The sequence below is a fragment of the Podospora pseudopauciseta genome, chromosome 3, assembly GCF_035222475.1.
Source record: "Podospora pseudopauciseta strain CBS 411.78 chromosome 3, whole genome shotgun sequence".
NCBI classification, from domain to species: domain Eukaryota; kingdom Fungi; phylum Ascomycota; class Sordariomycetes; order Sordariales; family Podosporaceae; genus Podospora; species Podospora pseudopauciseta.
Genome location: NC_085893.1, coordinates 3,087,804 through 3,112,364, shown reverse-complemented (window position 1 = coordinate 3,112,364; position 24,561 = coordinate 3,087,804). Strand labels below are relative to the sequence as shown.

The window sequence follows — 24,561 nt, the reverse complement described above, 5'->3', positions numbered from 1 at the left end:
ATAGAACATGGGTTGGAAGGGAAGGAATGGGGAGCGGAATGTATAATTACAGTCGTAGTATATTCTACAATGTTTGCGGACGTCTTGGATAGGTACCTTGAATTAGGCAGAGATGGTACTCTGTATCAATTGGCTGTACTGAATCTATTTGGTGTCTTCATTGGGAATATTGCTGCTCTTAAGCTTAAGCCATCTCAAAAAGACGGCAGTCCGTCATATGGTCCGTGCACACAAGCCATGAATTTCTGAAGCCATTGGATCTCTCGCTTTCTTACAACCGCTTTGACCTTTTCTTCAGTTTCTTCACACTACAAATTCGACTCAGCTCAACACCAGATCTTCATCGTCATGACAACCCCCACCACAACCGAACTCCTGACCTCGTACCGGCACCTCTACCGCTCAGCCCTCCAGGCAGTCCAGTACTCCAAGCCGGCGCGGTACGTGATCCGGGACCAACTCCGTCTCGCCTTTCGGGATAGGTCCAACCTGGCGAGCTACCACCCCGAGAGGATCAGGAGGACGGTTTGGTTTTTTCACGCGGCGTCTCAGTCGAGGGGGTTGGAGCACAGGATTTGCAAGACGTTGGTGAGGGTGCACTGGGAGAGGACGAGGGTGGACAGGAAGAGCTGGAAGCATCTGCTGAGGGAGAGGGAGGAGGTTGAGAAGGCTAGCGAGAAGGTGAAGAAGAGGTTGGCGGAGAGGGGGGGGGATGTTGTCAAGGAACGGGGGTTGAGGTGGAGGGGGTGGGAGGGGGTGGTGGGGATGTTGAATGAGAGTATGGGTTTGTGTTTGAGGTGATGTTTGCGGTTTACAATGAAGGGAGGGTGGTGGTTAATGGTGGTCGCCAAGACTGCGGGAAGCTTTGTGCTGCATGGTGATGACAGTACACCATGTGAGGCGTGCCCTGGGCCGATGGCCGGCAGGAACCGAGGGGTGGGAGATGCGGTTTGACAACGGCATTTGCCTTGCTATCTATCTAGGTGGGCTGGAAGCTGAGCTGAGCTGGCTTGTGATGGTGGGAAAAGGCAGTTCAAGTTTCACGACACGAGTCGAGCTTCCGAAACGAAACACTTAAGACAGTCGAAACTGCGCCAATAAGAGCACAAGCGAAAGGAAAGGGACTGGGACAGGCAGATACCCTGATATAGCGGATCTACAAAGGATGGGCGGGCGCAGATTGGGTGTCGGCTTTATCCAGGCTGAGGGGAGGGAGATACAAGCAAAAAGCTTGGTTGAGATGTCAATGATGAGTGGATGAGCTGTCGCGGTTGTCTGAAGGTGGGAGGGGGGAGCATGCCGTGTCCTGGTGGAAAAGGGCCATTTTGTCACTCACATCAGCGCATTCAAGAGGAAAATGGGACGGGAGCACAAGAAATTGGAAGATTGATCTGCTTGTGGCATGCTACACTGGGACAATTCTGTCGCATGTCTTTGTCTGCGATACAGATTTGCCTGTGGCTGATTTTATATACTGGTGCCCATCACCCATCACCAACCCCTCCTGGAGTCTTGCCCATCTCACGAATAGCATGTGTTTGAAACCTGTCGCCTAATCAGGTTAGACGATGCTGCAGCAATGACGTTAGCCTAGTCGGATTGAAGCCATCGTAGGACCCCTCCCACCTCAACCCAACCGCGGGGAAAAAAAAAACCCATTGCATCAAGAGCTGCAAGCACGCGGAAAACAGGCCGTAGCTAGCTTTTTTTTCTCCTTCGGCCTTTCGCTCTTTAGCAAACACAGCTTTTTGATTCTTTCACCGCAATTGCAGAGCTTCGGGTAAGGAGATCCCCGCCGAGGTCGGGACTAGCCGCTAAAAGTCTAGACAGCCGACGCTCTTACCGGGCCCTTGAATCATCTGGTCATGGTGGAGAGTCGCTGGAGCTTGCCCACGCCAACCAGCGACGATAGGAAGCTTCTTTGTGTGTCGTGACCCCGCAATCTACCTTTCGAAAAGCACCACTCTCGTCAATTGCAAATGCATTGAACTGCTGCACAACCACACAAACGATAAGCTCGACGGCCGTCCCATTCACCAATTGTCACCCGACCTAACCCCCCCTCCTCACGTCGGTCCCGTTCCTCCTCATCGACGACCTACCTTTCCTCCCATCCCGCGAGAATACAAACGGAAATCAACAGATTACCCACCAGTTTACTCAACACCACAGCCTGGAGCTCTTCCCATCGACACAAAGATCCAGAGGCACGGCCCCTTTTTCGACCGGACCCGCGGGGGGTTCTTGATGGACCCTTCTGCGACCGCGCTGCTGAGGACTCTGGTCTCGGCTGCTCCCGAGGCCACCGTCTTTTAGCTGGCCGGCGCTCAGGATAGATAGAGAGAGAGAAAGAGGAGAACGAGGGGACAAAAAATCACCTGAGAGACAGAACAAAAGCAGGGACAAGCTAGCATGCCTGCTGAGCTCCAGTCCGCCGAGAACGACCACCGCCAGAGAATCCTCCTCCAACAAGATGGTGCAGCCCACAGTCACCACCGACCTCCGTTTCCCATCATGCCTCCTTCCCAACAACAACAACAACAGCAGCAGCAGCAGCAGCAGCAGCAGCAGCAACCACACCAGCTCAACGTGAACCAGAACGAAGCTACTAGCTCCAGCCGCGGCACTAACAGTAGTGGTACCACCACCACCTCCTCCGCAACAACCACGTCAGCGGCGAGGACGGACCCCCGCTTTGCGACGACGAACCAGCCAACGCCCCTTAGCAGCAATGCCTTTTATCAGCGCTTCCTCAAGCGTTACCGTGTCGAGGTGGCCGCCTCGGCCTCGAGCGTGCTCTCCACCCTGACGACGTTTCCTCTCGACAGCGTCAAGACGCGCATGCAAACGTACCGGTATAATGGCTTTGTGGACTGCGTGCGGCGGACATATCAGACGGAGAAGTTTAGGGGGTTCTTCCGAGGAGTGACAGCACCAATGGCCAGCATTACGCTTGTTCGGACGATATCCTTTTCAATTTACCAACGGTCAAAGTATGCGTACAGCGACTGGGTCAAGAGACATTTTGGGGTGGATGTGATGGCACAGGTAGCGCAGCAAGGGTCATATCCGAACTTTTGGTCGATTGCCACGTTTGGAGCGGCTGGGATGACGGCGGGGTCTTGCATAACAGCCATAGCCTGCCCGTTCGAGTTGACGAAGCTCAGTGCCCAAGTGTCAGTGTTGATTGCGGATAAGAAAAATTGCCCAAAGCCCGAGAGCCATGCTATTGCGGCGAGTTATCAGAACAAGGGGACGCTGAAGACGATGGGGAATATCATCAAGCATAGGGGGATTGGGGGGTTGTATACTGGTTTCCGGTTACATCTCTGTGAGTTTGATTTCTTGAGGGGAGACAGGGGGGTTTGATACTGACTTTACAAAAGTGCGCGATACCCTCGGCACAGGAACATACTTTATGACGTATGAGAGCAGCAAACAGCTCTTGACGACATTTGGAGGAGATGGGACACACTCTAACCCACTGGCGGTGTTGGTGGCAGGCGGCCTTTGTGGCATTGTATCTTGGGCCCTGATATGTAAGTGTTTGGTGGGATCTGTCGTGCGTGTGACCATGGTTCTAATTTTTTGCTCATCAACAACCACAGACCCAGTCGACTCGGCCAAGAGCATCTACCAGCGCAACTCGCTCATGTACTCCAAGGGCCAAAAAGTCGAGCCGGTCAAGATTGCCTTTTTTCAGCGCAACATGTATCGCGGTCTTGGTGTGAGCATGGGGAGATCGTGCGCTGTGAACGCCGTGTTTTTCTCATCGTTTGAGTTCTTGAAGAAGCGCATCAAGGCGATGGATGAACAGAACCACCACCAGCTGTAAAGTTTTTGTCTGCAGGGGAGCTTATTTGTGTGTGTGTCTGATAACGCATTCATGAGAAAGATGTTGTTGTATGTTTTCTGTAATATTGTATCTCTTTTTTTCTTTCTTTTTTTGTCTTAGAAAAGCTTCCAAGACGAAAAAAAACATGGTTGTATAAATCTGGTTTTCTTTCCGGCTTTTTACGGCGGCGCATTATTTATCTGAGGCCTCTCTGGAGAGGGGTCTGGTTTGGCTGGTTCATATCATATCATATTGTTGTCATATCATCAGGGGGGTGTGGTGGTGGTGGTGGGTTGGTTGGTTGGCATTTTGGGGGACTTGGGTGGTGTCATGTTATGGGTGGGTGTGAGAGGGAGGTCATTCACGCGGACATGTGTTTAGTCATGGCGGGACTACAACATATGAGATTAGGTTCTATGACTTTGGTAGTCAGGAGGTATGAAAATATTGAATAGTAACTTTCAAGGTTGAGGTTTTGTGGTGTTGATGTGATGAGAGCATTCATCTTGGGGTGATTTGAGCCTCAACTACATGGTGGGGGTCATACCTGAGCCCCTGCCTTTTCCCACGGATGTTGTGGACAAAAAGATGGGGACTGCGACGTGAGATGAGGAGATTGAGATTGAAGCAACGTGTTTGTGACTATCTTTATAGGCCTATGGTATAATTTCAAGACTTATGAAATCGTGTATTATGGTGTATGAACCATTTTTAAACGCTGTCAACTCAGGGTTAGGGTACTATCCACCGCCCACCATTTACTCCCCGCCAAGACCCAAACCATGTGTGCACACACACAGTGCGAAAACTGAGTATTCATTTCATTCACAACTTTTTTTTTTTTTTTTAGTCTCATTCATCACCAGCAGCATGCAGCCAGAGAGGTTCTCACATGAAACAGCAAGAACAATAATAACTCCCAAGATCCTGTTGTGGGTATCTTGACACCCCACCCGAGTCAAATACATTTTCTCTCTGTGTCAGAAACCAACGATACTAAACACCCTCTTTTTGGCGGCGGCGGTTTGCAAAAGATTTTTGCACAACACATTCTTCCCCAACTCATTCAAGCCACAAAGCCAATTTCCCTTTTTTTCTCTTTTGGAGGGGGGGGGGTTATTATTTTTTGCAACTGCAACGAACAATGTCCCGACCACCACGACCTTCAACATCTGGCGGGTTCAACCCCAACCTCCGTCTCGATCGGGAAGTCTACGGGATAATCCAAACGTTGGATTCGCAGAGGGAAAAACCGGGGAGGTTGGCAGTTTCGACGGTTTATGACGCGATCAAGAAATCAAATTCCAGTGTGGCGAGGCAGAAGAAGAAGGTTTTGGAGGAGTCGATTGAGCGGGTGCTGGAGGTGAGGGAAAAGCAAATGAAGAGGGATCGGGAGGGGGAGGACGAGGAGGATAGTGATGAGGTTGTGGAACGGATGGAGAGGGAGAGGAGGGAGGCGAGGGATGCGGGACTGTTGAATCGGCAGATTGCGAGGGGGTGGGGGTTTGGGAGTGCGAAGAGTGATGATGGGGGGAGGTCTGTGGAGGATAACGGGGCGGGTCAGGATGGGGAGGAGAGGCCTCAGGCTACTGTTGGGACGCCTAAGGATGGTACTGACAGGCCTAAGGAAACGACTGATAGGCATGCGAATGGGGAACCAAGGCCTAAAAAACGAAAGGGCACGCCCAAGGAGGTGGACAGAACGCCTCCGACAGGAATCTCGATACGGGATATCGCCGGTGTGGACGACACGTTGGAGAGGCTGATGCAGGAGATCTGGTTCCCGTTGAATGCCGGGGAGGCCTGTGAGAAAATGGGGTATCGGTATGGTAATGGTGTTTTGCTTCATGGGCCGTCTGGCTGCGGCAAGACCACGCTTGCGCACGCTGTTGCTGGGAGCGCGGGCGCGGCGTTTATCCCCATTTCTGCGCCTTCCATCGTTGGTGGTACGTCGGGCGAGTCGGAGAAGAATATCAGGGATGTGTTTGATGAGGCTATTCGCATTGCGCCATGCCTCATTTTTTTCGACGAGATCGATGCCATTGCTGGCAAGAGAGAGAGCGCGAACAAGGGCATGGAGGGCAGAATCGTGGCCGAGATTATGAACGGGATGGATCGGATCAAGAGGAACACGCCGCTGGGGAAGAACGTGGTGGTTTTGGCGGCTACAAACAGACCAGAGTCGCTCGACCCAGCGATCCGGAGACGGTTCGGATCGGAAGTGGACATGGGCATGCCGAGCGAGAGGGCGAGAGAGCAGATTCTGCGGTCGTTATCACGGGATTTGAATCTTGCCGAGGATGTCAACTTCAAGGAGCTCGCCAAGCTGACACCTGGTTACGTGGGCAGCGATTTGCAATACGTCGTCACGGCAGCGGTATCAGAGAGTTTCAGCGGCAGTCTTCAGCAGCTCCTCCAAAAGGCCCGCGGCCTCAGGCCAGCAGATGAGGACGCCGGCGAGGTCTCCAAAGCGCAGCAGGACTGGCTCCTTCTCGAAGAACACCGGCAGGCCTCCTGGGGAGAGACGCAAATCTCCAACGAGCAGTTCAAGACAGCTATTTCTCGCGTCCAACCGGCCTCTAAGCGTGAGGGCTTCAGCACCATCCCCGACACCACCTGGGCCAACGTCGGTGCCTTGGGAGACGTCCGCAAGAAGCTTGAGATGTCTATCATCGGCCCTATCAAAGACCCAGAGCTCTTCAACGCGGTTGGTATCAAGCCGGCAGCTGGTATCTTGCTCTGGGGTCCTCCAGGTTGCGGCAAGACTCTCGTCGCCAAAGCCGTCGCCAACGAATCCAAGGCGAATTTCATCTCCATCAAGGGTCCAGAGCTGCTCAACAAATACGTCGGTGAATCCGAGCGGGCGGTCCGTCAACTATTCTCCCGCGCCAAGTCTTCAGCTCCATGCATCTTGTTCTTTGATGAGATGGACGCCCTCGTGCCAAAGAGAGACGACTCCCTCTCCGACGCCAGCGCCCGCGTGGTCAACACCCTCCTCACCGAACTCGACGGTGTGGGCGACCGGAGCGGCATCTACGTCATTGGCGCAACCAACAGGCCAGACATCATCGACGAGGCCATCCGTCGTCCTGGCCGCCTGGGAACCAGCATCTATGTCGGTCTGCCTGGTCCGGAAGACCGCATCGACATTCTCAAGACGCTCTACCGCAACACCATCACTCGCCAGCAACAGCAGCAGAAAGAGCAGGAAAAGGTCGCTGCTGCGGAAGCCATGGATGTGGATAATGAAGTCGCCGCTGAACAACAAGAGCTTGAACAGGAGGCTGACTTGTCGGAAGTGGCGCTGGATCCCAGATGCCAGGGGTTCTCTGGTGCTGATTTGGGCAATCTGATGCAGGCGGCTGCGCAGGCTTGCTTGGAGAGGGCGTACACGCTTAAGCTGCAGCAGATGGGGCAGCATGCTACTGCGAAGAATGGGGTCAAGTTGAAGAAGCCGGTGATCACGAAGGAGGATTGGGAGAAGGCGCTGTCGGAGGTGAAGCCCAGTGTGAAGGATGCCGAGAAGTATGCTATGATTGAGTAGGTTTTATATAGTTGGGGGAAGGGTAGAGGAACAATAGGATAGGGGCGTGGGTAATACATTTCGAGGTCTTTTTGGTCGGAATGGAGGTGTTTTGGTTAGTGCAAGTAGGTGTCATTTGGTTGTGTGATGGGTGCTCTGAGGAGTGTGGTATGTGTCTTTTGAAGTGCAGAGGGTGTCTAGGTGCTTGCTGGGAGGTGTGTGCTTGGCAATAAAAGGCTGCTCTAGGGCCCTACATCAGGTGTGATGTTGGCTGTAACAGGTGTTTCGCGGGTTGCAGACATGATTGTGTATGAAGAGTCGTGTGTCTCATATTGCCCGTTTCTATACAAACATCCCGCAAAAGAACAGAAAAGTAACAAAAAACGCCTGCTAGGTACCCAAAGACTTACCCTCCCTAACCATCCCTCTATTTCATAAATTCATTTCCAGCCGCCAATTCCCACCTTACTCAACCTTCCCACCCCTGAACACCCTCCCCGGGAGCACCAACCCGGTAAAACCCCCCGACCAGCAAAAGCACCAAAACAGGACAAACAAGAACTTTGACAGGATGGACAGACGCTGATCATCTCGCGAAGGGTAAGCCTCAACCTTGATGTCGCTCCTCGTCAACGCCTCGATAACACCCCTCTCCTGTTCCAGCTCTTGCTCCTCCCTCTTCTTCCTCCTGGCGCCTCTCACCTCCTCGTCAAACCACCCCTTCGCCTCTTCGCACGCGTCGTTGAAGCGGTAGATGTAGTACTCCCTTTCGTGCTCGGGGATTAGGACTACAGTCCCGGCCAGGGCGGCAGTGAGGAGGAAGATCCTCCAGGCCCAGGCTCTTCTTTCGATTCTTTTGAGGGTATTGACGATGCCTGGAGTGGCGGTGGGGTTGGTGAGGGGGGCGAGTTTTTGGAGGGTTTGGTCTGTTGATTCTTGGATGAGACGGGATAGGTGGAGGGAGAGCTGTTGTTTTAGGAGGAGGTCGATTGGGGGTTGGGCGGGGGGGTTGACGGCTTGGGCGGGGGTTGATGGTGTTGTTGGTGTCGTTGGTGTCGCTGGTTTTGCTAGTGTTGCTGATGTTGCTGGTGCTGGGGTTGCTGGGGTTGCTGGTGTTGCTGGTGTCGCTGGTGTCGCTGGTGTCGCTGGTGTCACTGATGTGGTTGGTGTTTCTGTCACTTCTTCCCCATGTTTTCGGATCTGTTTCCGGAGTTGGTCGGCTTCATGCCAGGTGTTGGTTTTGTGAAGTTTTTGACGGAGGGAGAGGATGTCGTCTTGCTTGGTGGTGGTGGTAGTGGTGATGCTGGGATCGGTGGCCTCTTTCTTTGGCTCTTGATTAAGTTTGTCAGGGTCCTTCTTGTCACTGTAGTAACGAAGGGGGGTTTGGCGATAGAGAGGAGTGAGGCGTGGTGCTTGATGGTGTGGTTAGCAGAGCAAATGGCATGTGAGTGTTGGGCATTCTCACCTGTTCCCCTCACGGTGAGGGGCACCACTCGTCGGGTTATCACATGGCGGGGGATGATTTGGAACATCTTCAAAGTCGAAGCAATGGCTGCTCGATGTTAAAAACGGAACAAGAAGGGAGATGATAGAATTCCAGATTGCTGAGTGCTGTGATCCTCAGCAAGACTTTTTTGTAAGAGGGTTGATTCTCGTGAAAAATTCTCAAATCTCACAAGAGAAGAGGGGAAGTGAACCACCTGCAAGGGCGGGAGGAAGCGGGCTTATCTTGGTCGGTTGGTGATACCCGATGTATGCCGACATGCCCGAAAAGTCGATTGAGAATATTGGGTTGGTGTGCTTGATGGATTGGATGGTACCTTACTACAACCATTTAAATCCACACGATATTTGGACTGGCTCCTCAAACCACCTAGAATGTTCTTGCGTAGTGAAACGCTATGCCCTACACTGATACGTGATATGGATGCAATGCTGAACATATGCGAACAGAAATAAAGGCAAGATAAAAGTGAGAGCAAGTTTGGGTTCCAACTAACAACCCCATGATACCTTATTACTGTCCATTTGGCAGGCTGGTATACCATGAACAACCCACATGAAGCTCTGAACTGACTGTCCTTTCACCCTCAATCCCACCATCAACCCCACCATCATTCATCTCATTCCCCATCTCATGCCTCATACTCATACATAACCTCATCATCAGACCACCCATAACCCCCATTTACACCTCCATTTCCCCTGAACCTGCCCCAATCACCTCCCCTCCTTCAGCAACAGCAGCAATCACTCGATTCACCTCCCTCGCCTCCGATCCAGCCCGCAAATCATCATCGAAACGAAGTGAGACGAACATGCATACAGCCATAAGAACGGATACCACTGTATGCCGCCCAGTCTGACTTCTTGTATAACCCGGGATTGTGTTCCCATTCTTGCAGGGGCTGTTCAGTAGCAGAGTGATCGCTAGTATCTTGGTGGTGCGAGAGCACCTGCTGCAGGCCAAGTGGTTTGGAGAATCGAGAAGTTCTTTTGGTGAAAAAGGTGGTTTGGTGTTAGGTTCTGTAGCTAGATACTTGATATGTTTACGCGAAGGTGTGGCTGTGTGTTGAGCGGGCAAGGTTACATGAATGTTCTATGGTCAGGAGCACCACCGTTCGGGTGACCGTCTGGCGAGAAATGTTTTGGAGCATGGCTCATGGTCACTTCCTGAGGCGGGTTAAATGTCCCAGAATGTAAACTTGCAGATATTTACTGTGAGCGATTCGTCTAGATATACCATGCCTGCGAGCATATTGTCTAGCCTCCACGCGTTTGACTATACGCTTCTCTCGAGGTGATCAAGTAACCGTCTGAACGGGCAACAGCATAGACAACTTTGATTTGACTGACCTGAATTTCACAATCTCTAAAACGAGTCTCCCGAAAACCCTCCCAACGGAGTCATCACACATCACCTTTCTTCCCTCCCCCTTACACTTTCCCCATCCCCCTCAAGCGAATCCCTCTCCCCCATCTCATCAGGATGAACCGTCCTCCCCGGCTTCCCCATCCCCAAGACCCACCCCCCCTCCTCAACCTCAACAACCCCATACCGAATCGGCCTCCCCCCCACCCCCTTGAGCAACCCTCCAATCTCAGCATTAGACGCCACCCCCTCCAACTGCACCGCCCGAAAAGCCTTCGCAACCTCCAACGGCGACATCGAAACCTCCCTCCCCAGCTTCCAAAACCCATAATACAAAGGCATAACCGCCACCGTAGCCAAAACCGTAACTGCCACCGCCCCATAGAGAAACGCCATGTTAGCTACAAACACCGCCACCGTCTCAGTCTGCTCCCCCTCCAGCATCAGCTTGTGTTCAGGATCCGACGTGTTCACAGCCCTGAGAGCCGAGCGCAACGCCAGTTCACGAACAGCTTCATAGATAATCGGTCCCGGGTCCTTGAATCTGCGGTTGCAGTTGACTTCGTCGGCAGCCGTCGCGGCCATCTCGTAGGCAAAGTACCCTTCCGACAGCGCATCCCACCGGTGATTGTCCTGCATGGGCGTCACCGGTCTGATGGTGTAGTTGGCCGAGAAGCGGTGGTTCAACAACAGCGCGAGTCCGCCGTGCGTAGAGCTGGCCCGGTTCGTATCTTCCATGGCCTCGTCAAAGGTCTCAAGCGAGACTAGCTCATCGTTAAGGGGCGACGGGCTCGGGCGAAGTTTGATGGTGTTGTTGGAGATGGTGATAGGGTACTTGACGACCGCTGGGTAGATGTCACTGTTCTCGGGATTTAGCCAACAAGCTCAAATGTCTTCTTTGTACCTCGGTGAGAAACAGAGATACATCAGGGGAAAATGCAACAACTGGTGGTACAGTACACAAGACGGAGGATTACATACCAGTTGCGTGATCGAACCTCGATGCCATGCGTGGCGTCTATACACCCCTGCTCCGGCTTCCACACAGCATCATAAAAGAACTGGCGGCCGTCTTTTCTCGTATCCACTTCCCGAAGGAGATTCTTCAGCAACGTGGCCACGAATTTGGCATTCCACAAATCTTTTGGCTTCTCACTGTAAACCGGAGAACTGACAAAGACGTTGGCACCGAGACCCGTGTAATACTGGTACCCTTCGTCGACCTCGCTGTAGCTCGGGAGTCTAGTGGTGTTCTCAGCCGTGCAGTCAAAGCGATATCCCACAGCAGTGATCTCGGTCGTGTATTCTCCCGTGATGTTGACCCTATCACTTTGAATCATCATTGGCGATCTGCTGAAATACTCCCCCATCACCTCACTAAAGTTCTTCGCTGGGCTCAGCTCCTTGTACCTTCCAAGTGCCACAGCGCCAAAGCCTTGTGGGAGCCGCGGAGCTGCATACACCGGACCGATTTGCACACCAGCTCTAAAGTCTTCTCGAGTTCTTACGCCCACCGCGCGTTGCAAGAGCGGGGCGTTGATAGCCACAATCGTTGCAAAGGAGCACGCAACAGCCGTCTTGCTCAGGCCTCGGCGAAGAATGCTCTCCACAGCATCGACTATGCCACCAGCCGCTGCCCAGCGCCAGTGTATATCCTGAACAAAACTCTGCCGAGCCGGCCGCATAGCAAGATACCACCACGTAATGGCAGCTCCTCTTACCAGGGCAACTTGGATGAGGGCATTGGCGACAGTGGAGAAAATCGCAAGAAGAACCGGTGGTGACACAGCCCAAGAGTCGACTTTCGTGTCATCTGCCCGAACTGTGATGGAGATCATGAGCCCGACCAGGATAAAAGAGAATAGTATGGACAGACTCGCTATCCAGGGGAAGCGTGGTCCAAAGCCTGGTGTCCATGGCTTTTCCGGTTGACCTGTCTTTGACTTCTCGTTGTTGACGAGGCTCGCGCCTTCTGATACTGGTGGTGGCCTTTCGTGGTCGAGTAGTCGGTGTTCGTTGTGGTTGTCGTCCATATGTGTGGTCTGTGGCCTCGTCATTTTGCTTCAATGCAGGCTGGGAGTGAACAGAGCCATCCAGCTCAATAGAGAGAAAGCTTGAAAACAGAAGACATTAGATGAATCAGAGCTGTGTCGATGCCTTATAGACCCTCGCCGCGACCTCCTTCCACACGAACCGTGCATGTTACAAGGCACTCCTTTGGCCGTCAGTATGGTCCAGTGCGATGAAGGCCAAGAACAAACAGCCACTCGCCGTGAAGCTTGGTGTTGGTTATGATTGGGGGCCGACCGACGATCGACCCAAGGCTTAGACATCTGCATAGAAATATGAAGCAGGCAACATTATCAGCGTGTATGTAGGTGCTGGAATCCGAGGGCTGTATATTATGCTGTGATACGTGATTGGGCTCTGTCCTACACAGCTGAAGTTCGAGTCGCTGATCTGTCGAAATTCGAGGGTATTTTCGTCAGTCATACAAGGCGATGTCGAGGCACTGCGGAAGCCTTCCAATGGTATGGAGAAAGATAGCAGACGAACTGAAAAATAGGAAAAACCCTGACTTTAACCATTGATGAAGTTGATGAGAAGGGAACGATGTGAAAGGCAGTAATTATAGCCCCACATACGCCATAGTTGCACTTGTCTTTCGAGAGCCTCGCTGCACAAATTGAACAGTTATATAAAACGACTTCAAGTGAAGAGCGAACCAGAAAGCAACCTCGGGTCCTAGGACTGACAAGAGCTTGCAATTTTTCTAGGTAGTCACCCACGGAGACATGTCACATACAACAGATCAGAACAAATCCTTCAATAACATGTGCCTCAGCCCACCATCTCATCTCTTCACTCAAACATAGAGTACGTAGCGGTAGCGTAGTAGTTAATAGTAGTAGTAGGATGTAGTAGTTAGTGTATAAAAAAAGCCTTGCTCCCACCACCACCACCCCCCACCACCCTTCCCAGCTCGTCCCCTCCCGTTCCCTCCCTTCTTCAAAATAGGTGCCTGTCTGCGCGTGTGTGTTTAAAAACGAAACCACATCAAAACAAACACCAAAGCGTAAAAAAAAAAAAAAAAACAAAAAAAAATAAAAAAAAACAAGACAGCAAAAACACCAATCCCTTTGCCCCCACCGAAAAAAAAACGACCAAAAATGTTTTGAACAGTTCCTCTTTTTTTGCCCTCAACCCCCTCTCATTTCCATTCTCTTTTGCTCTTCTCGTCTCATTTACATGTTTCATAAGAAGCAAAACCACGGCTGCTTCCACAACCTCCCTTCGCCATCCTTCCGATGATGACCAGACTGTTGATGATGTGCTTGTGTTTGCCGCTGCTGCTGTCCCGTTATAATCCTGCTAGATGATGCACCGCTTCCCCTCGTCGTGGTAATAGAGGACACACCTCCCCAGCTCTCGCTTCTCGTTTCCCTCGGCCCTCCTCCTCCTCCTCCTCCTCCTCCTAGTACACCTGACCCCCACACCCCAGGTACACAACTCCCCACCAGCAACCCAAACCTGCTGCTGTTATGGTCCCTCTGTGGCAGCTGAGTATCCCCCTACGAATCATACCCATTCTTGCCACCTCCGCTATTCCTGTGCTGCTGGTGTGCTGGTGGCGAGTGCTGACCATAGTGATCTTCCCCATCGTGGTGCAGCGTGACACTGTTGAACTCCTCAAACGGATCTGGCGTCTCGGCGCCTGGTGTCGCTAACCCACTATCCAGCGGCACACCCTTCGCCCCCATCGGCCTGGACCCGCTGATGTCGACACTGGCAGACTCCTTGACATTTCTGAAGTTGATCGTGTCGATACCACGTCCTTGGTTGGGGATAATGGGCGGCTTCATGTGCCTGATAAGGGCCCACTGCGTCGTCCGGAAGAAGCCGTGGGTCTTAATGTCGGATGCACCTGCCCTGGCGCCAAGACGACGGTTCTCGTCTTTAATCAATAGTTTGCGGATCAATGACTTGCAGAGGCTGGGGTGAGAGAGAGATAGCATTAGTAATGGCTTCTGACAAATGCGATGGTGCATGCGACTGCGATGCGACAGGAGACTCACTTTGATATTTGCGGTGCGCCCGCGTGGTCCGGGAAGGGAATGTCTTCGCGCAAGATGTTGGCGAATGTCGCATTGCGGTTCTTTCCCTTGAACGGTGTGGTGCCGTACAGCATTTCGTAGATCAAAATACCCAGCGTCCACCAGTCGACGGCGCTGGTGTGCCCGCTGCCCTTGATCACCTCGGGCGCGATGTACTCTTCTGTGCCAACAAAAGAGTTCGTTCGGAAGTTGGCAATGCACGACTTGGTATCGATGGTTGGCAGCGATGTCGAGCTGGTGCCGTTCTTCCCTAGAATCATCGTCGGCTTGCCGCCGGGATCAGACTGTTTTGACAAGTCGAAATCTGAAAGCATGATATGGCCAGACTGATGAAGCAGAATATCTGTGACGGGTTGTCAGCGCACATCCCACACGGCGCATGCAGTGATCGAGACATACTCTCTGGCTTCAGATCCCGGTAAATGAAACCCATCAGATGCAAGTACTCCAACGCGGCCGTAACCTCAGCCGCATAGAAGCGGGCGTCATCCTCCGATATGCACTTGCCCGGTCTCGTCTGCAACGCCCTGAAAAACTCGCCGCCGCTGCAGTACTCCATGCATAGATAGAGGTAGTCCTCGGACTGGAAAGAGTGATAGAGAGTGACGATAAAAGGGTGATTGCTCGTCGCGAGGATTTCCTGCTCTGCCAGCGCTCTCTTGATCTTGTTGCGCTTGATCATTTCCTTCTTGCTCAACACTGTGTGACATGTCAGCCAGCACATTCCTCCAGCCAAGGTTGGACAGACTAACCCTTCATGGCATACAGCCTTGAACTCTTCTTCTCCCTCACCAAATACACCTTACCCACATCACCCTTACCAATCAACTTGATCTTGTCGAAACTCTGGGGGCCTACCTCCACATTCCGGACCTTGATCGAGTTGGAGCTATACGTCCTGCGGAACGCCAACGGCGACTGGTTCGGTGGTGGCAGCGCCCCGAGGCTATCCCCTTCCGGCACAGACGTGGCCAATTCCACCGCGCTGCCGGGTGGTGTCTGGGCGTCGGCAAATCCCACGCTCGTCGAGTCCTTACTCTCGGCGAGAGGCTCCTTGCTAAGCTCGGCGGTTTGTGGTCTTTCCCCGCTGCCGTTGCCCTTGGAAAACAAGCCCTGTGCATTCGGGGCACTGGCAACCCTCCTCAATTTCCTCGCGAGCTCCTCCTTGGTGCTCGCCGATATCTTCTCCACGGGCCCGCCGTTGGGGCCGTCGACCTTGAGCATCGGGGTGTCGGGTGGACTCGGGGGTACGGACCCGTCATTGTGATGTCGTAGGCCGGGCTGGCCCTGGTGGGCAAAGTAGGGGTTCGCATGAGCAGTCGGGCTCATGGCCTCGTCGAGCGGATGTCCCTCGCTAGCGGTGGTCGCGCTGCGCAGGCGGCCGACGCTGAAGAACCTCGTGTTGCGGGAGGGCTTGTTGTTCTCGGAGCGCAGGGGGCCCGAGACGCCGCCGCGCTCCCGGTCCGGGGTGGTGGCATCGCGACTGCTGCTGGACGAGTTGATGCGGAAGAAACTCTTTATCTTTTGCTGGAAGTGGCTATCGCCATTTGTGCTTTTGGTTGACGGCATGGTACGGTCGTCGGGGCAGCTCTCATGGGGCTCGTTCCATGTTCGGTCTGCAAAAAAGAGGGATTGAAAAGGCGAAGGCGGATGACGACCAGCACTTAGTTTAGAGAATGGGGAACGTGGACAGTGGATGTGGATGATGTTGGGGTGTGGATCGTGGGCGTGGCCGTCCACTAGAGATGATGCAGAGAGAGTGCCAGTCGGGGCCAGTCGGGGGGCAGTCGGCGCCCGCTGCGGCTTCCAGGGATCCAGGCCCCAAGCAAGCCCAGCTCAGCGACAGCGGCCCTGGGGAAGAGTCACGGGATTCTCCGCTTGTGCCCTGTTGCAGGGCTGTGTTACTGCAACCACTCAGCGCTCTTCCTCGGAGCCACGCCTGACCTGAGCCTGGTATTCAGCCTCTTTTTCTTTTGTTGAGCTGAGAGGGCAACATTTATTATTTTTCTCAAAAGTTTATGATATGCATGCTGTGCTACGTGGACCATTGAAGCAGTCCCTGACAACCAGGGCTTCCAAGCGGCCGGAGAAACAGCCAGCCATGTCAGGTGGCGACTGAGCGGGCGAACTTTGTTTTTTTGCTCTTTGGCACGGGAACTATATCACAGAACATCAGGTAATATTTGTATCAAAATTATACCAAAATATCAGAGCATGAAAAAGTCAAGTCAAGGATCGGCCTTTTCTTGAGAGCTCACAAAAACCCTCCGCAGGATGAGAGTGCATATCCAGAAGTTCTAGATGCCACCTTGGCTTACACCAGACAACCACTGACAAACTCTCGCCTTCCACTTTGGACCAAACGGGCCGGTTGACCTTGACCAGAGAGTCTAACATGGATTAAATCCCCTTATTTCCGAGAGCCTCAACTGGAATAGAATGAATGGCTTGCTGCCCTGGGAAACAAGTCCGCCCTTTTTTTTCTCTTTTATTTAAAAAAATAAAATAAAAATAAAAAACTCTTTGGTGCCTTGGTTGAACTGCATATCTTTCTGCTTAGCATTGTCGTTGGCCTCACCTATACGAATGAAATAAACCCCACCATCCGCCCCAAAAACAAGGAAGAGAGTCTGTCGTATCAAGAGTTTAAGCTACCAACTGATCTACGCAAGGAGCATTCCGGACCACCCGATCGACCACCGCGCCCGTCCGGCACTTGGACAGCTTGACTTACAAATACACTAAAACGGGGCCGCGTGTCACACTCACACACTCCAGGTCCATTGGTCGAGTCATGTCACCGTGAGGATATTTCTTGCTCTTTTAGGCCAAAATGCTCTGCAGTCCGTTAAGTCTGTTATCATATACAAAATATCTCCACACCAACACGCAGTAACGCTATGATGGGCCCCATCAGCGCCAAAGATTAGTAGCTATGAAAAACCAACCGCCATGAATGATAACCGTTCTATGTTTTCATGGCAATCGGCATAAATTCCCGCCTCAACAGTCCAGTACTCATCTCATCCGCCCCCTCCACTTATCCCTCTCCTCTTTCTCCTCCACGGGCAAGATAACACCCTCCCCCGTCACCCACTCCGCATACTTCTTCAGTTCCCTTTGCCTCAAGTTCCTCTTTTCCATAAATGCGATAATAAGCTCCATCTGCTTCTCATCATACTCCGGCTCGTCTGGCGCGTTCTCATTAGCCTTCTCAGTCAGGGCCGCTATTTTTGAAACCCTTCTCCTCTTATCCTCATCTGTCTCGAGTTGTTGATCTGCTACTGAGGGTGTAACTTGTCGACCTGCCTCATCGAATAAATATTTCGGTAGTGCCGGCAGCATGACTTCAGGCTTGGGGCTGACAGAGGTGTTCTGCGGTCCGTCACCGCAGTGCCAGGCAAACGGTACAAGATGGACTTCTTCGACGTGGGTGCGAAAATCATCTTGAAATCGGGGGGTTGGCGAGGAAATGCATTTCGCCCATTTGCAGACTATCAGGCCGTCGTCGCTGTGCTTTTCGTCTGGTCCTGCTACTGCTGATGAAGAGGATGAAGGCGCCGGTGAAACCTCTGGCTGGCCGTGAACAATGAAAATATGCTTGCGAAGAGTTTCCAGATTGTGAAGCTGGGCTGGGCAGCCCTCCCATTCACATATAAAGACGGGAAATTTCGGATTGAGTTTCTTGTACTGGTCCCGTGCGGTCTGGGCTGGCTTCCGCCCTGGTCTCCCTCGAGACTCCCCCTCAGGCTTGAGCTTCCCTGATGGCCTGCCAGTTTTCCCTGATCCTAATGGTCGCCCAACGGATTTCTTGACCTTATTAGACGTTGTTGATCCTGGCGTTGATGTCGAGTATGCTTGTCCTGGCCTCCAGCCTTTTGGTCTGCCGCGCTGCTTCTTAGATTGCGTTGTGTCGTCTGTCGGCTCCGAGGTATTTGAGGCCGAACGCTCAATCTCATTAACTTTTGATGATTTGAGTGTTTGCTGACCGGTCCCGTAAAAACCATGAGGTCTCAAACTAGGGAGAACATCTGGGGTGACGAGTTCGTCTGCGGACAGCTCCTCCTGTGTTATCACTGTGTAGGCCACTTTCTTGGGACTAGAGTGAAGAATAACTTGAAATCGCTCGGATATCGGTACTGCTAGTCCAAAGACTCTTTGCTTTGGTCTTGGGGTGGTGTCGGAATCTCGTTGTGGTGTGAGGTCCAATAGTTGGTGTTCTTCAGGTAGTTCATCGTCGACGTCCATTTGATCCCCGTCCCACTCCTCTTCCTCTTCTTGTTCGTCCTGAAAATCTTCCACATGACCCGTGCGCCCATTTTGTCGTGGTTGGTGATTATTGCGACGGCCGTTGGTTTCCTCCTCTCCATCATCATAATCATCCTCCTCCCTCCCCTCGCCATTTTCATGCTCATAACCCAGGTCGGCCGAAACACTGCCTGATGCTGAATTACCGGCAGCTCCTTCCGCCTCCCATTTCGGATCCCAAGGCATGACCAGAAAATGTTGCTGGTGAAATTGCCGGGGTTTTAATTATTCCACGTGTTCTGCGCGGTTGCTCTTGCGAGTCGCGTTAAGCTACCTGTGGCATGAGCAGCGTGTGAGATGAAGATTAATTCATGTGCAACGTGGCGCGGAGAGAAAATACTGTAAAAATCTTATGAGTTCATGAGATTGGAGCAAGACGCTGAAATGAAAAAAAAAATTGAGATCGAAAGAAGTTAGATTAATGGGAGCAATCAGAATTCGCAAGACACGAGTGTAGTCGTTAATTACAGTGTTGAAGGGCAGATTGGAGGGATTTTGGGAACACAGACCATGGCTTCCGGGTTAGGGTTGCCGTATAAGTAAAATTAGAGAGCAAGCAACATGCTGAGATTGACGAGATCCATTTGATGTACCGAGACTCAAGAACATAAATCCAGTGTAATCTATGATCTTTTTCTGCATTGGAAACTTCGATTGTCTTTGTGACCTAGGTGTGACCTACAACGAGGAAAGGGCATTCGGGACCAATTCATTACCCTGACCTACCCGGCACTCACACCAACACCAACCTGCTTTTACAGGTAAGTCAAACAACATAGACTCACCGATCCTGCATCACCCATTCGATGGTCGGAACAATACAAGGAGATAAAAAGTAGCGTAACAACAAATTGATCAGTAATTCGTTACCAGACGAGCTCATTCATCGGCTTTCAAATCACCGACGTCGAGCTCGTCATTAATCAGCAAGAGACGTATAAGGCGGGGTTCATCGTTCATCTCATTGAAGCAATCGAGCACATCATTGAGCATATATATAATCAACTATTTCACCAATCCTTTCAAATATCTACCCTTCACCTCGACAGCATCTCATCTCACAACTCTGCCAACCATATATCTGTTCCCATCCCACCAAACTCACCTCACCTACACAACAACAACTTCCCCCCCCCCCTAAAACCCTTCACCATGTCCAAATTCTACACCATCATCGCCGGCGTAGGCGCAGGAACAGGCCGCTCACTAGCCCTCCGCTTCGCTAAATCCTACCCCGTCATCCTCCTAGCCCGCACCCCCCAATCCTACGACCCCATTGTCACTGAAATCACCTCCCTCGGCGGACAAGCCCTCGGCATCCCCACCGACACCTCCGACGCCACCTCCCTAGCCTCCGCCTTCCAAACAATCAAAGACCACCACAAAGACGCCCACCTCGCCGCGGCAATCTACAACGTCGGCGCCGGCTTCGCTGTCAAACCCTTCCTCTCCCTCACCCCCACCGACCTCTCCGCTTCCCTCTCCTCCAACGCGGTCGGCCTCTTCAACTTTGCGCAGCAGACCCTCCCCCTTTTGCTCTCCTCCGTCTCTGCTTCCCCTCCTCACCCCCCTTCTCTCATCGTGACCGGAGCTACCGCTTCTGTGAGGGGTTCCCCTAAGTTCGCTACCTTTGCGGCAGGGAAGTTTGCTGCTAGGGCGTTGACCCAAAGCTTGGCGAGAGAGTTTGGTCCTCAGGGGGTGCACGTGGCGCATGTTATTGTTGACGGGGTGATTGACATCCCTCGTACCAAACAGTGGGAGGCGAACGGGGGCGTGGAGGATGGGAAGATCAATAGTGATGCTGTAAGTCCTGACTTTGGGTGAATGGGGATATATAGGGGCGTTGCTGACACAGGGAAAATTAGATTGCGGAGAGTTACTGGCATTTGCACACGCAGCATAGGTCTGCGTTTACGCAAGAGTTGGATTTGAGGCCGTATGTGGAGAAGTTTTAAGGACAGTAATGCCATGACACGAAATAGGGGTCTAGTCCATGTTCTGATATGGGAAAAGCGAGATGTTGTTGTTGCGATATGCGGAATATATCATTCAAATCATAACCAGCCTGGTTACACGCTATTGCTGGAAAAGGTCAGTGTTCATCATGCCAGCTTCGTCAAACGCGGAGGGAAACAGAGACTGTATACGCCCAGTGTTGACCTCGCCCGAGGCATGCCCAATCTGTGTGCTACGTGTAAAAGTAGGTAGATAAAGATGTCCCCAAACGCCCAGCCAGCCATCTTCCCCTGATCCCACTGAATTACCAATCTCTTCAAAACCTGCCAGACTTTCTCCCAGTACGTTATACAAGTGACATGCGAATGGCACGGCGCTGTTGCCGCCGAGGGAAAGGAGCTTCTCTTTTTGGGCTCCACTCGCCCTCGAACGGCGGCGCGACGTTGTATTTGATCGTTTGGTTTGCTTAATTTCAAGTGCCAGGCTCTGATGGCCCAGCCTCCGCAGTCGCCTCTGTTGCCGGCAAGGGGATGCCGTGGAGCTGAGCCAACCGTTCCTCTTCCTTCTTGATCCTGAGTGCCTCCGTCTCCTGGCGTAGCTTCTCCAAGTTCCATGCAGCATCGTCTTCTTCTGGCTCGTCGTCGTCGTCCATTGTCCGCCAGTTGCCACTTTCGAACAGCGCACGACCAGTGGCTTCCTTGGCCTTCCTGAGAGCCTCCTCGGCCGCCTTCTTGTCCAAGCGCTCCTTCTTCCACTTGGCGAACGTCTCGGGGGTGACAGGTGTGAGGGTGCCGGTGAGCTTGTGTCTTTCGGACTCGAGGAACTCTTCGATGGTGAGCGTCTTGAGTGGCGACTTGTCGAGCAAAGCCTTCTCCGCCGCACGCTGCTCCTTGGTCTTAAGGACGAATCTAGGATGTGTTAGCAGATTTGCAATAGGTCAACATAACCAGAGACACTTACCCAGGTGGAAGGGCATGCTTGTACATGCACTTGTCACCGCCGTTCGGGCAGACCCAGAACCAACCGTACTTGCCGTCCTCGATGGCTGAAATGAAGAACTTGCACACCTTGTCGGTGGTGGTGCGCTGGTTGCCCTTCTTTGACAAAACGACGGAACGCAGCTTCTCTTCGTCCCAGTCGGCCGATGTTTCCTGCTTCTTCTTGTCCTCGTCTTCTCTAGTATCGGTGTATAGATTCTTCTTTTCCACCTTTCGTTCCACCTCTAGGTCGTGCGAGAACTTGCACTTCTTGCCCTTTTCACAGTTGCCCTTCTTGAAGAAAATGCACAGCACCGTCTTGGGATCGACACCAAAAGGAACCTTTTGAATCTGGGCTGGCTTATTGAGGAGCAGCTCGGCCTCCCTCTTCGCGTCCTCGGCGGCCTTCTTCTCACGCTCACGGGCAGCCTTCTCGGCCTCCTTCTTCTTCTGCTCAGCACTACCAGCTGATCTCATGGACGACTGGAGATGGGCAATCGTCTTCTGAGCGGCAGAACCCTTCTTGTTCTTCATGCCAAAGGTCTTGTCCTCGACAATCTTCTTGGCGTCCACCTTCTTCCCGCCGCCCTTCTGATCCTTCTTCGGAGGCATGATGGGCGATGTACTAACTCGAAACTGCCAGATTGACGTTTTATATGGCTGTAGGAAATGTGCCGAGTCGATGGCGTAAGTGTGAGTTCGCTCGGTCTGGCGATATACGTCTGCTGCGCGGTGCCAGTCAATTTTTTGCTGGGCGGGCCAAATTCCAGTTTCGAAGTTTCCAGGCGGGGGATCTTTCAGTGCATGTCCAGCGAGGTGGGTTGGAGTTTCTTGAATGGGGGCGGGACTTGAATGACCCACTTGGCCAGTGCGCAACAGCCCTGACGTCTGAGCAGCCTGCGCACGTGACGAGCTGCTCACCCCATCCCTGCTAGAGACCGCGGGTACCTGTACATCGGCGACCAGGAGCGAGCTTCCAGGTGGCTTCGAGACTGGCTGGGGCGTGAAAGCTGTCCAGATCGCCAACTTCGGCACCAACATCAACTCCATCTATCAACTCCCCACAACATTGGAGGTTTGCGCACACAAGGCACGCTACAGGTATGGGGCTACATATCCTATCCACGGGTTCATTTCTGTTGTACAAACCAAACTGATTGACTAGAAGCCCATCGCGCGTTTAGCTCCATACTGTTCCCAAACCTCAACTACACGACAGGCCGACGTCCACCTACGTCCACTCCACCGCGATCATGATTACCGACAGCGAGCTTTACAGCCTTGCCATCTTCCTTGGCTCAGCAGCCATGGTTCTGATTATCATCTACCATTTCTTCGAGGTCAATGCCGAAGATCAGCCGCCAGTAAACGCAAAGGGTCCGGCCAGCAAACTGAAATGAAGATGGATAGAGGATATGGCTGGTATTGTACAATAGTACGGGAGGTTTCCGACAGTTTTCTACGAGTGCACCCATGTCGCCTTCGATATCCTATCCACGGGAGATGGACAGCTACCTAGAGCTACGCATGCAGGGAAAGGGTTGCTTGGGGAGTGTCACAGAAGGGTTCCAAAATATGCCGAACAGCAGGACACGGGCAGGTCAGGTGGCGATTCTGAGTTTGTTGGGCGAAAAGGAATAGAGAGCCACGGCTAAGCACCATGGATTTTATGGCGAAAGCCAATTCATACATGAAGGAAGGACTGAGAATTGGTCTGGTGATCTGAGGTGGATTCAACTTTGTCTTGTCTTTTCTCATACCATATAATAGGAACAAGAAACCGTGTTGGAGTTCTCATTCCTGTTATATCTGAACGTTGCCCACATCATCTTGGGCCTGGCATGGCAGCTGTGACCAGATGACGAGATGAACAGGCTGAAGGTGTTTGTACAGGTACAAGGAGTAATCAGGCTGTGGCTGAGATATGACTAGTCCCAGTTAGTGCAGTAGTGGGGGCAGTACACGCCACCTCACTGGCCCGCTGCGTCCGGCGTGCCTGGCTCCTCCGTGCTGCAAAGCGTCGCTGGTCGGTCAGCCCCCCCCCAGGTGCCACCCTCAAATTCTCGCGCGCGACTCCGTTTCCCTTCTGCTCTCTCCTTCTCCATCAGCCAACAACCCAGCCTGCACCCTGCCCATCGCCATCCTTCATTTCACCTTGGCCAGGCCTGCAACCCAATATCGTTGCCATTCTCCCTTTCCGACTTGCCATTAAATCGCTTCGGAATCCAAGTTCATTTCTGCCCTCTTTTTTACCTGCAGTCGCCGCCAAACACACGCGACTTGCCAGTCACCTCCTAGCCAACTCTCGCGATTATTTTAATCAGGCGACCTCTTTCTTCATCGCCCGACCACTTCGCGCCTGCCATCTCTCATACCAGTCAACGTACTGCTTGTCATAAACCACGACGGCAGTTCTCACTCTCGACCAGCCACTTTCACACACTCAATCTTTTACATCTTTCACTTCCCACCGTCATCATGGGCAAACTCGATCAGTCTCTGGATGAGATCCTCTCCAGCCAGCGCAAGAATAGCCAGGGCCGTCGCCGCTCCCAGCGTCGCTCTGTTGGCGCCAAGCCTGCCGCTGCCCCCGCCGGTGGCATCCAGAAAACCACCAAGCCTGCCCGGACTGCATCCAAGCCTGCTTCTGGCAAAGGTGCCGGTTTGACCGGTGAGAGCAAGATCATGGTCAGCAACCTGGTATGTCACACACCCCATCTCTTTGTTTGCTGTATGGACCCGTTTGCTAACTTTTGCGTAGCCCAAGGATGTTTCCGAAGCGCAGATCAAGGTATGTTACTACCAGTGAGGCTCTTCACGCCTTCGGATTTTGTCGACACACTTCATTCCCGCGGGATATCTACCCACGTCCAGTCCTCGGTGGACCTTTTACGGTGGTCATTGGACACCTTCAGCGCTTGCAAGCGACTGTCTTGATGCCTAGTCTCCTTCCTGACACGCAAGTGCGCCCCGCA

The 24,561-nt window shown here is 52.6% G+C and overlaps 11 protein-coding genes across 11 annotated transcripts; 6 read left to right on the top strand and 5 right to left on the bottom strand.

Annotated features, from left to right (window-relative positions):
• Window positions 1-348: 348 nt before the first annotated feature.
• QC763_308805 (uncharacterized protein) lies at window positions 349-801 on the top strand (the record flags this gene model as incomplete). Its single annotated transcript, XM_062911330.1, has 1 exon — window positions 349-801. One exon carries the CDS (start codon window positions 349-351, stop codon window positions 799-801), a length of 453 nt encoding a protein of 150 aa, XP_062767357.1.
• Window positions 802-2,412: 1,611 nt separating this feature from the next.
• Window positions 2,413-4,298, top strand: QC763_308800 (uncharacterized protein; the record flags this gene model as incomplete). Its single annotated transcript, XM_062911329.1, has 3 exons — window positions 2,413-3,331; window positions 3,387-3,539; window positions 3,609-4,298. 3 exons carry the CDS (start codon window positions 2,413-2,415, stop codon window positions 3,833-3,835), a joined length of 1,299 nt encoding a protein of 432 aa, XP_062767356.1. The 3' UTR covers window positions 3,836-4,298.
• A 681-nt stretch (window positions 4,299-4,979) lies between these two features.
• On the top strand, window positions 4,980-7,379 carry RIX7 (Ribosome biogenesis ATPase rix7; the record flags this gene model as incomplete). The annotated part of the gene is made up of 1 exon (XM_062911328.1): window positions 4,980-7,379. One exon carries the CDS (start codon window positions 4,980-4,982, stop codon window positions 7,377-7,379), a length of 2,400 nt encoding a protein of 799 aa, XP_062767355.1.
• Window positions 7,380-7,689: 310 nt separating this feature from the next.
• On the bottom strand, window positions 7,690-9,304 carry QC763_308780 (uncharacterized protein). Its single transcript, XM_062911327.1, has 2 exons — window positions 8,824-9,304; window positions 7,690-8,770 (listed from the first exon to the last, which is right to left on the bottom strand). The coding sequence occupies exons 1-2, from the start codon at window positions 8,888-8,890 to the stop codon at window positions 7,824-7,826; spliced, it is 1,014 nt and encodes a 337-aa protein (XP_062767354.1). The 5' UTR covers window positions 8,891-9,304; the 3' UTR covers window positions 7,690-7,823.
• A 971-nt stretch (window positions 9,305-10,275) lies between these two features.
• QC763_308770 (uncharacterized protein) lies at window positions 10,276-12,944 on the bottom strand (the record flags this gene model as incomplete). The annotated part of the gene is made up of 2 exons (XM_062911326.1): window positions 11,212-12,944; window positions 10,276-11,089 (listed from the first exon to the last, which is right to left on the bottom strand). The coding sequence occupies exons 1-2, from the start codon at window positions 12,285-12,287 to the stop codon at window positions 10,276-10,278; spliced, it is 1,890 nt and encodes a 629-aa protein (XP_062767353.1). The 5' UTR covers window positions 12,288-12,944.
• Window positions 12,945-14,601: 1,657 nt separating this feature from the next.
• Window positions 14,602-15,914, bottom strand: NRC2 (serine/threonine protein kinase, AGC; the record flags this gene model as incomplete). Its single annotated transcript, XM_062911325.1, has 2 exons — window positions 14,602-15,044; window positions 15,098-15,914. The coding sequence occupies 2 exons, from the start codon at window positions 15,912-15,914 to the stop codon at window positions 14,602-14,604; spliced, it is 1,260 nt and encodes a 419-aa protein (XP_062767352.1).
• A 1,449-nt stretch (window positions 15,915-17,363) lies between these two features.
• On the bottom strand, window positions 17,364-18,839 carry QC763_308750 (uncharacterized protein; the record flags this gene model as incomplete). The annotated part of the gene is made up of 1 exon (XM_062911324.1): window positions 17,364-18,839. One exon carries the CDS (start codon window positions 18,837-18,839, stop codon window positions 17,364-17,366), a length of 1,476 nt encoding a protein of 491 aa, XP_062767351.1.
• Window positions 18,840-19,326: 487 nt separating this feature from the next.
• QC763_308740 (uncharacterized protein) lies at window positions 19,327-21,033 on the top strand. The gene is made up of 3 exons (XM_062911323.1): window positions 19,327-19,414; window positions 19,513-20,456; window positions 20,519-21,033. Exons 2-3 carry the CDS (start codon window positions 19,806-19,808, stop codon window positions 20,606-20,608), a joined length of 741 nt encoding a protein of 246 aa, XP_062767350.1. The 5' UTR covers window positions 19,327-19,414; window positions 19,513-19,805; the 3' UTR covers window positions 20,609-21,033.
• TMA46 (Translation machinery-associated protein 46) lies at window positions 19,744-22,418 on the bottom strand. The gene is made up of 3 exons (XM_062911322.1): window positions 21,570-22,418; window positions 20,121-21,517; window positions 19,744-20,048 (listed from the first exon to the last, which is right to left on the bottom strand). Exons 1-2 carry the CDS (start codon window positions 22,196-22,198, stop codon window positions 21,082-21,084), a joined length of 1,065 nt encoding a protein of 354 aa, XP_062767349.1. The 5' UTR covers window positions 22,199-22,418; the 3' UTR covers window positions 19,744-20,048; window positions 20,121-21,081.
• Window positions 22,419-22,839: 421 nt separating this feature from the next.
• Window positions 22,840-22,986, top strand: QC763_308720 (uncharacterized protein; the record flags this gene model as incomplete). Its single annotated transcript, XM_062911321.1, has 1 exon — window positions 22,840-22,986. The coding sequence occupies one exon, from the start codon at window positions 22,840-22,842 to the stop codon at window positions 22,984-22,986; it is 147 nt and encodes a 48-aa protein (XP_062767348.1).
• A 1,078-nt stretch (window positions 22,987-24,064) lies between these two features.
• On the top strand, window positions 24,065-24,395 carry YRA1_2 (RNA-binding RNA annealing protein; the record flags this gene model as incomplete). The annotated part of the gene is made up of 2 exons (XM_062905816.1): window positions 24,065-24,286; window positions 24,348-24,395. The coding sequence occupies 2 exons, from the start codon at window positions 24,065-24,067 to the stop codon at window positions 24,393-24,395; spliced, it is 270 nt and encodes an 89-aa protein (XP_062767347.1).
• Window positions 24,396-24,561: the final 166 nt, after the last annotated feature.

Excerpts from the sequence above, each read along its gene's own strand:
- QC763_308780 (XM_062911327.1), bottom strand. The coding sequence starts at position 8,890 with ATGTTCCAAATCATCCCCCGCCATGTGATAACCCGACGAGTGGTGCCC. Across the intron at positions 8,771-8,823 it reads CCTCACCGTGAGGGGAACAG|CACCACGCCTCACTCCTCTC; the intron begins GTGAGAATGCCC and ends CACACCATCAAG.
- QC763_308740 (XM_062911323.1), top strand. The coding sequence starts at position 19,806 with ATGTCCAAATTCTACACCATCATCGCCGGCGTAGGCGCAGGAACAGGC. Across the intron at positions 20,457-20,518 it reads GGAAGATCAATAGTGATGCT|ATTGCGGAGAGTTACTGGCA; the intron begins GTAAGTCCTGAC and ends AGGGAAAATTAG.
- TMA46 (XM_062911322.1), bottom strand. The coding sequence starts at position 22,198 with ATGCCTCCGAAGAAGGATCAGAAGGGCGGCGGGAAGAAGGTGGACGCC. Across the intron at positions 21,518-21,569 it reads AAGCATGCCCTTCCACCTGG|ATTCGTCCTTAAGACCAAGG; the intron begins GTAAGTGTCTCT and ends AACACATCCTAG.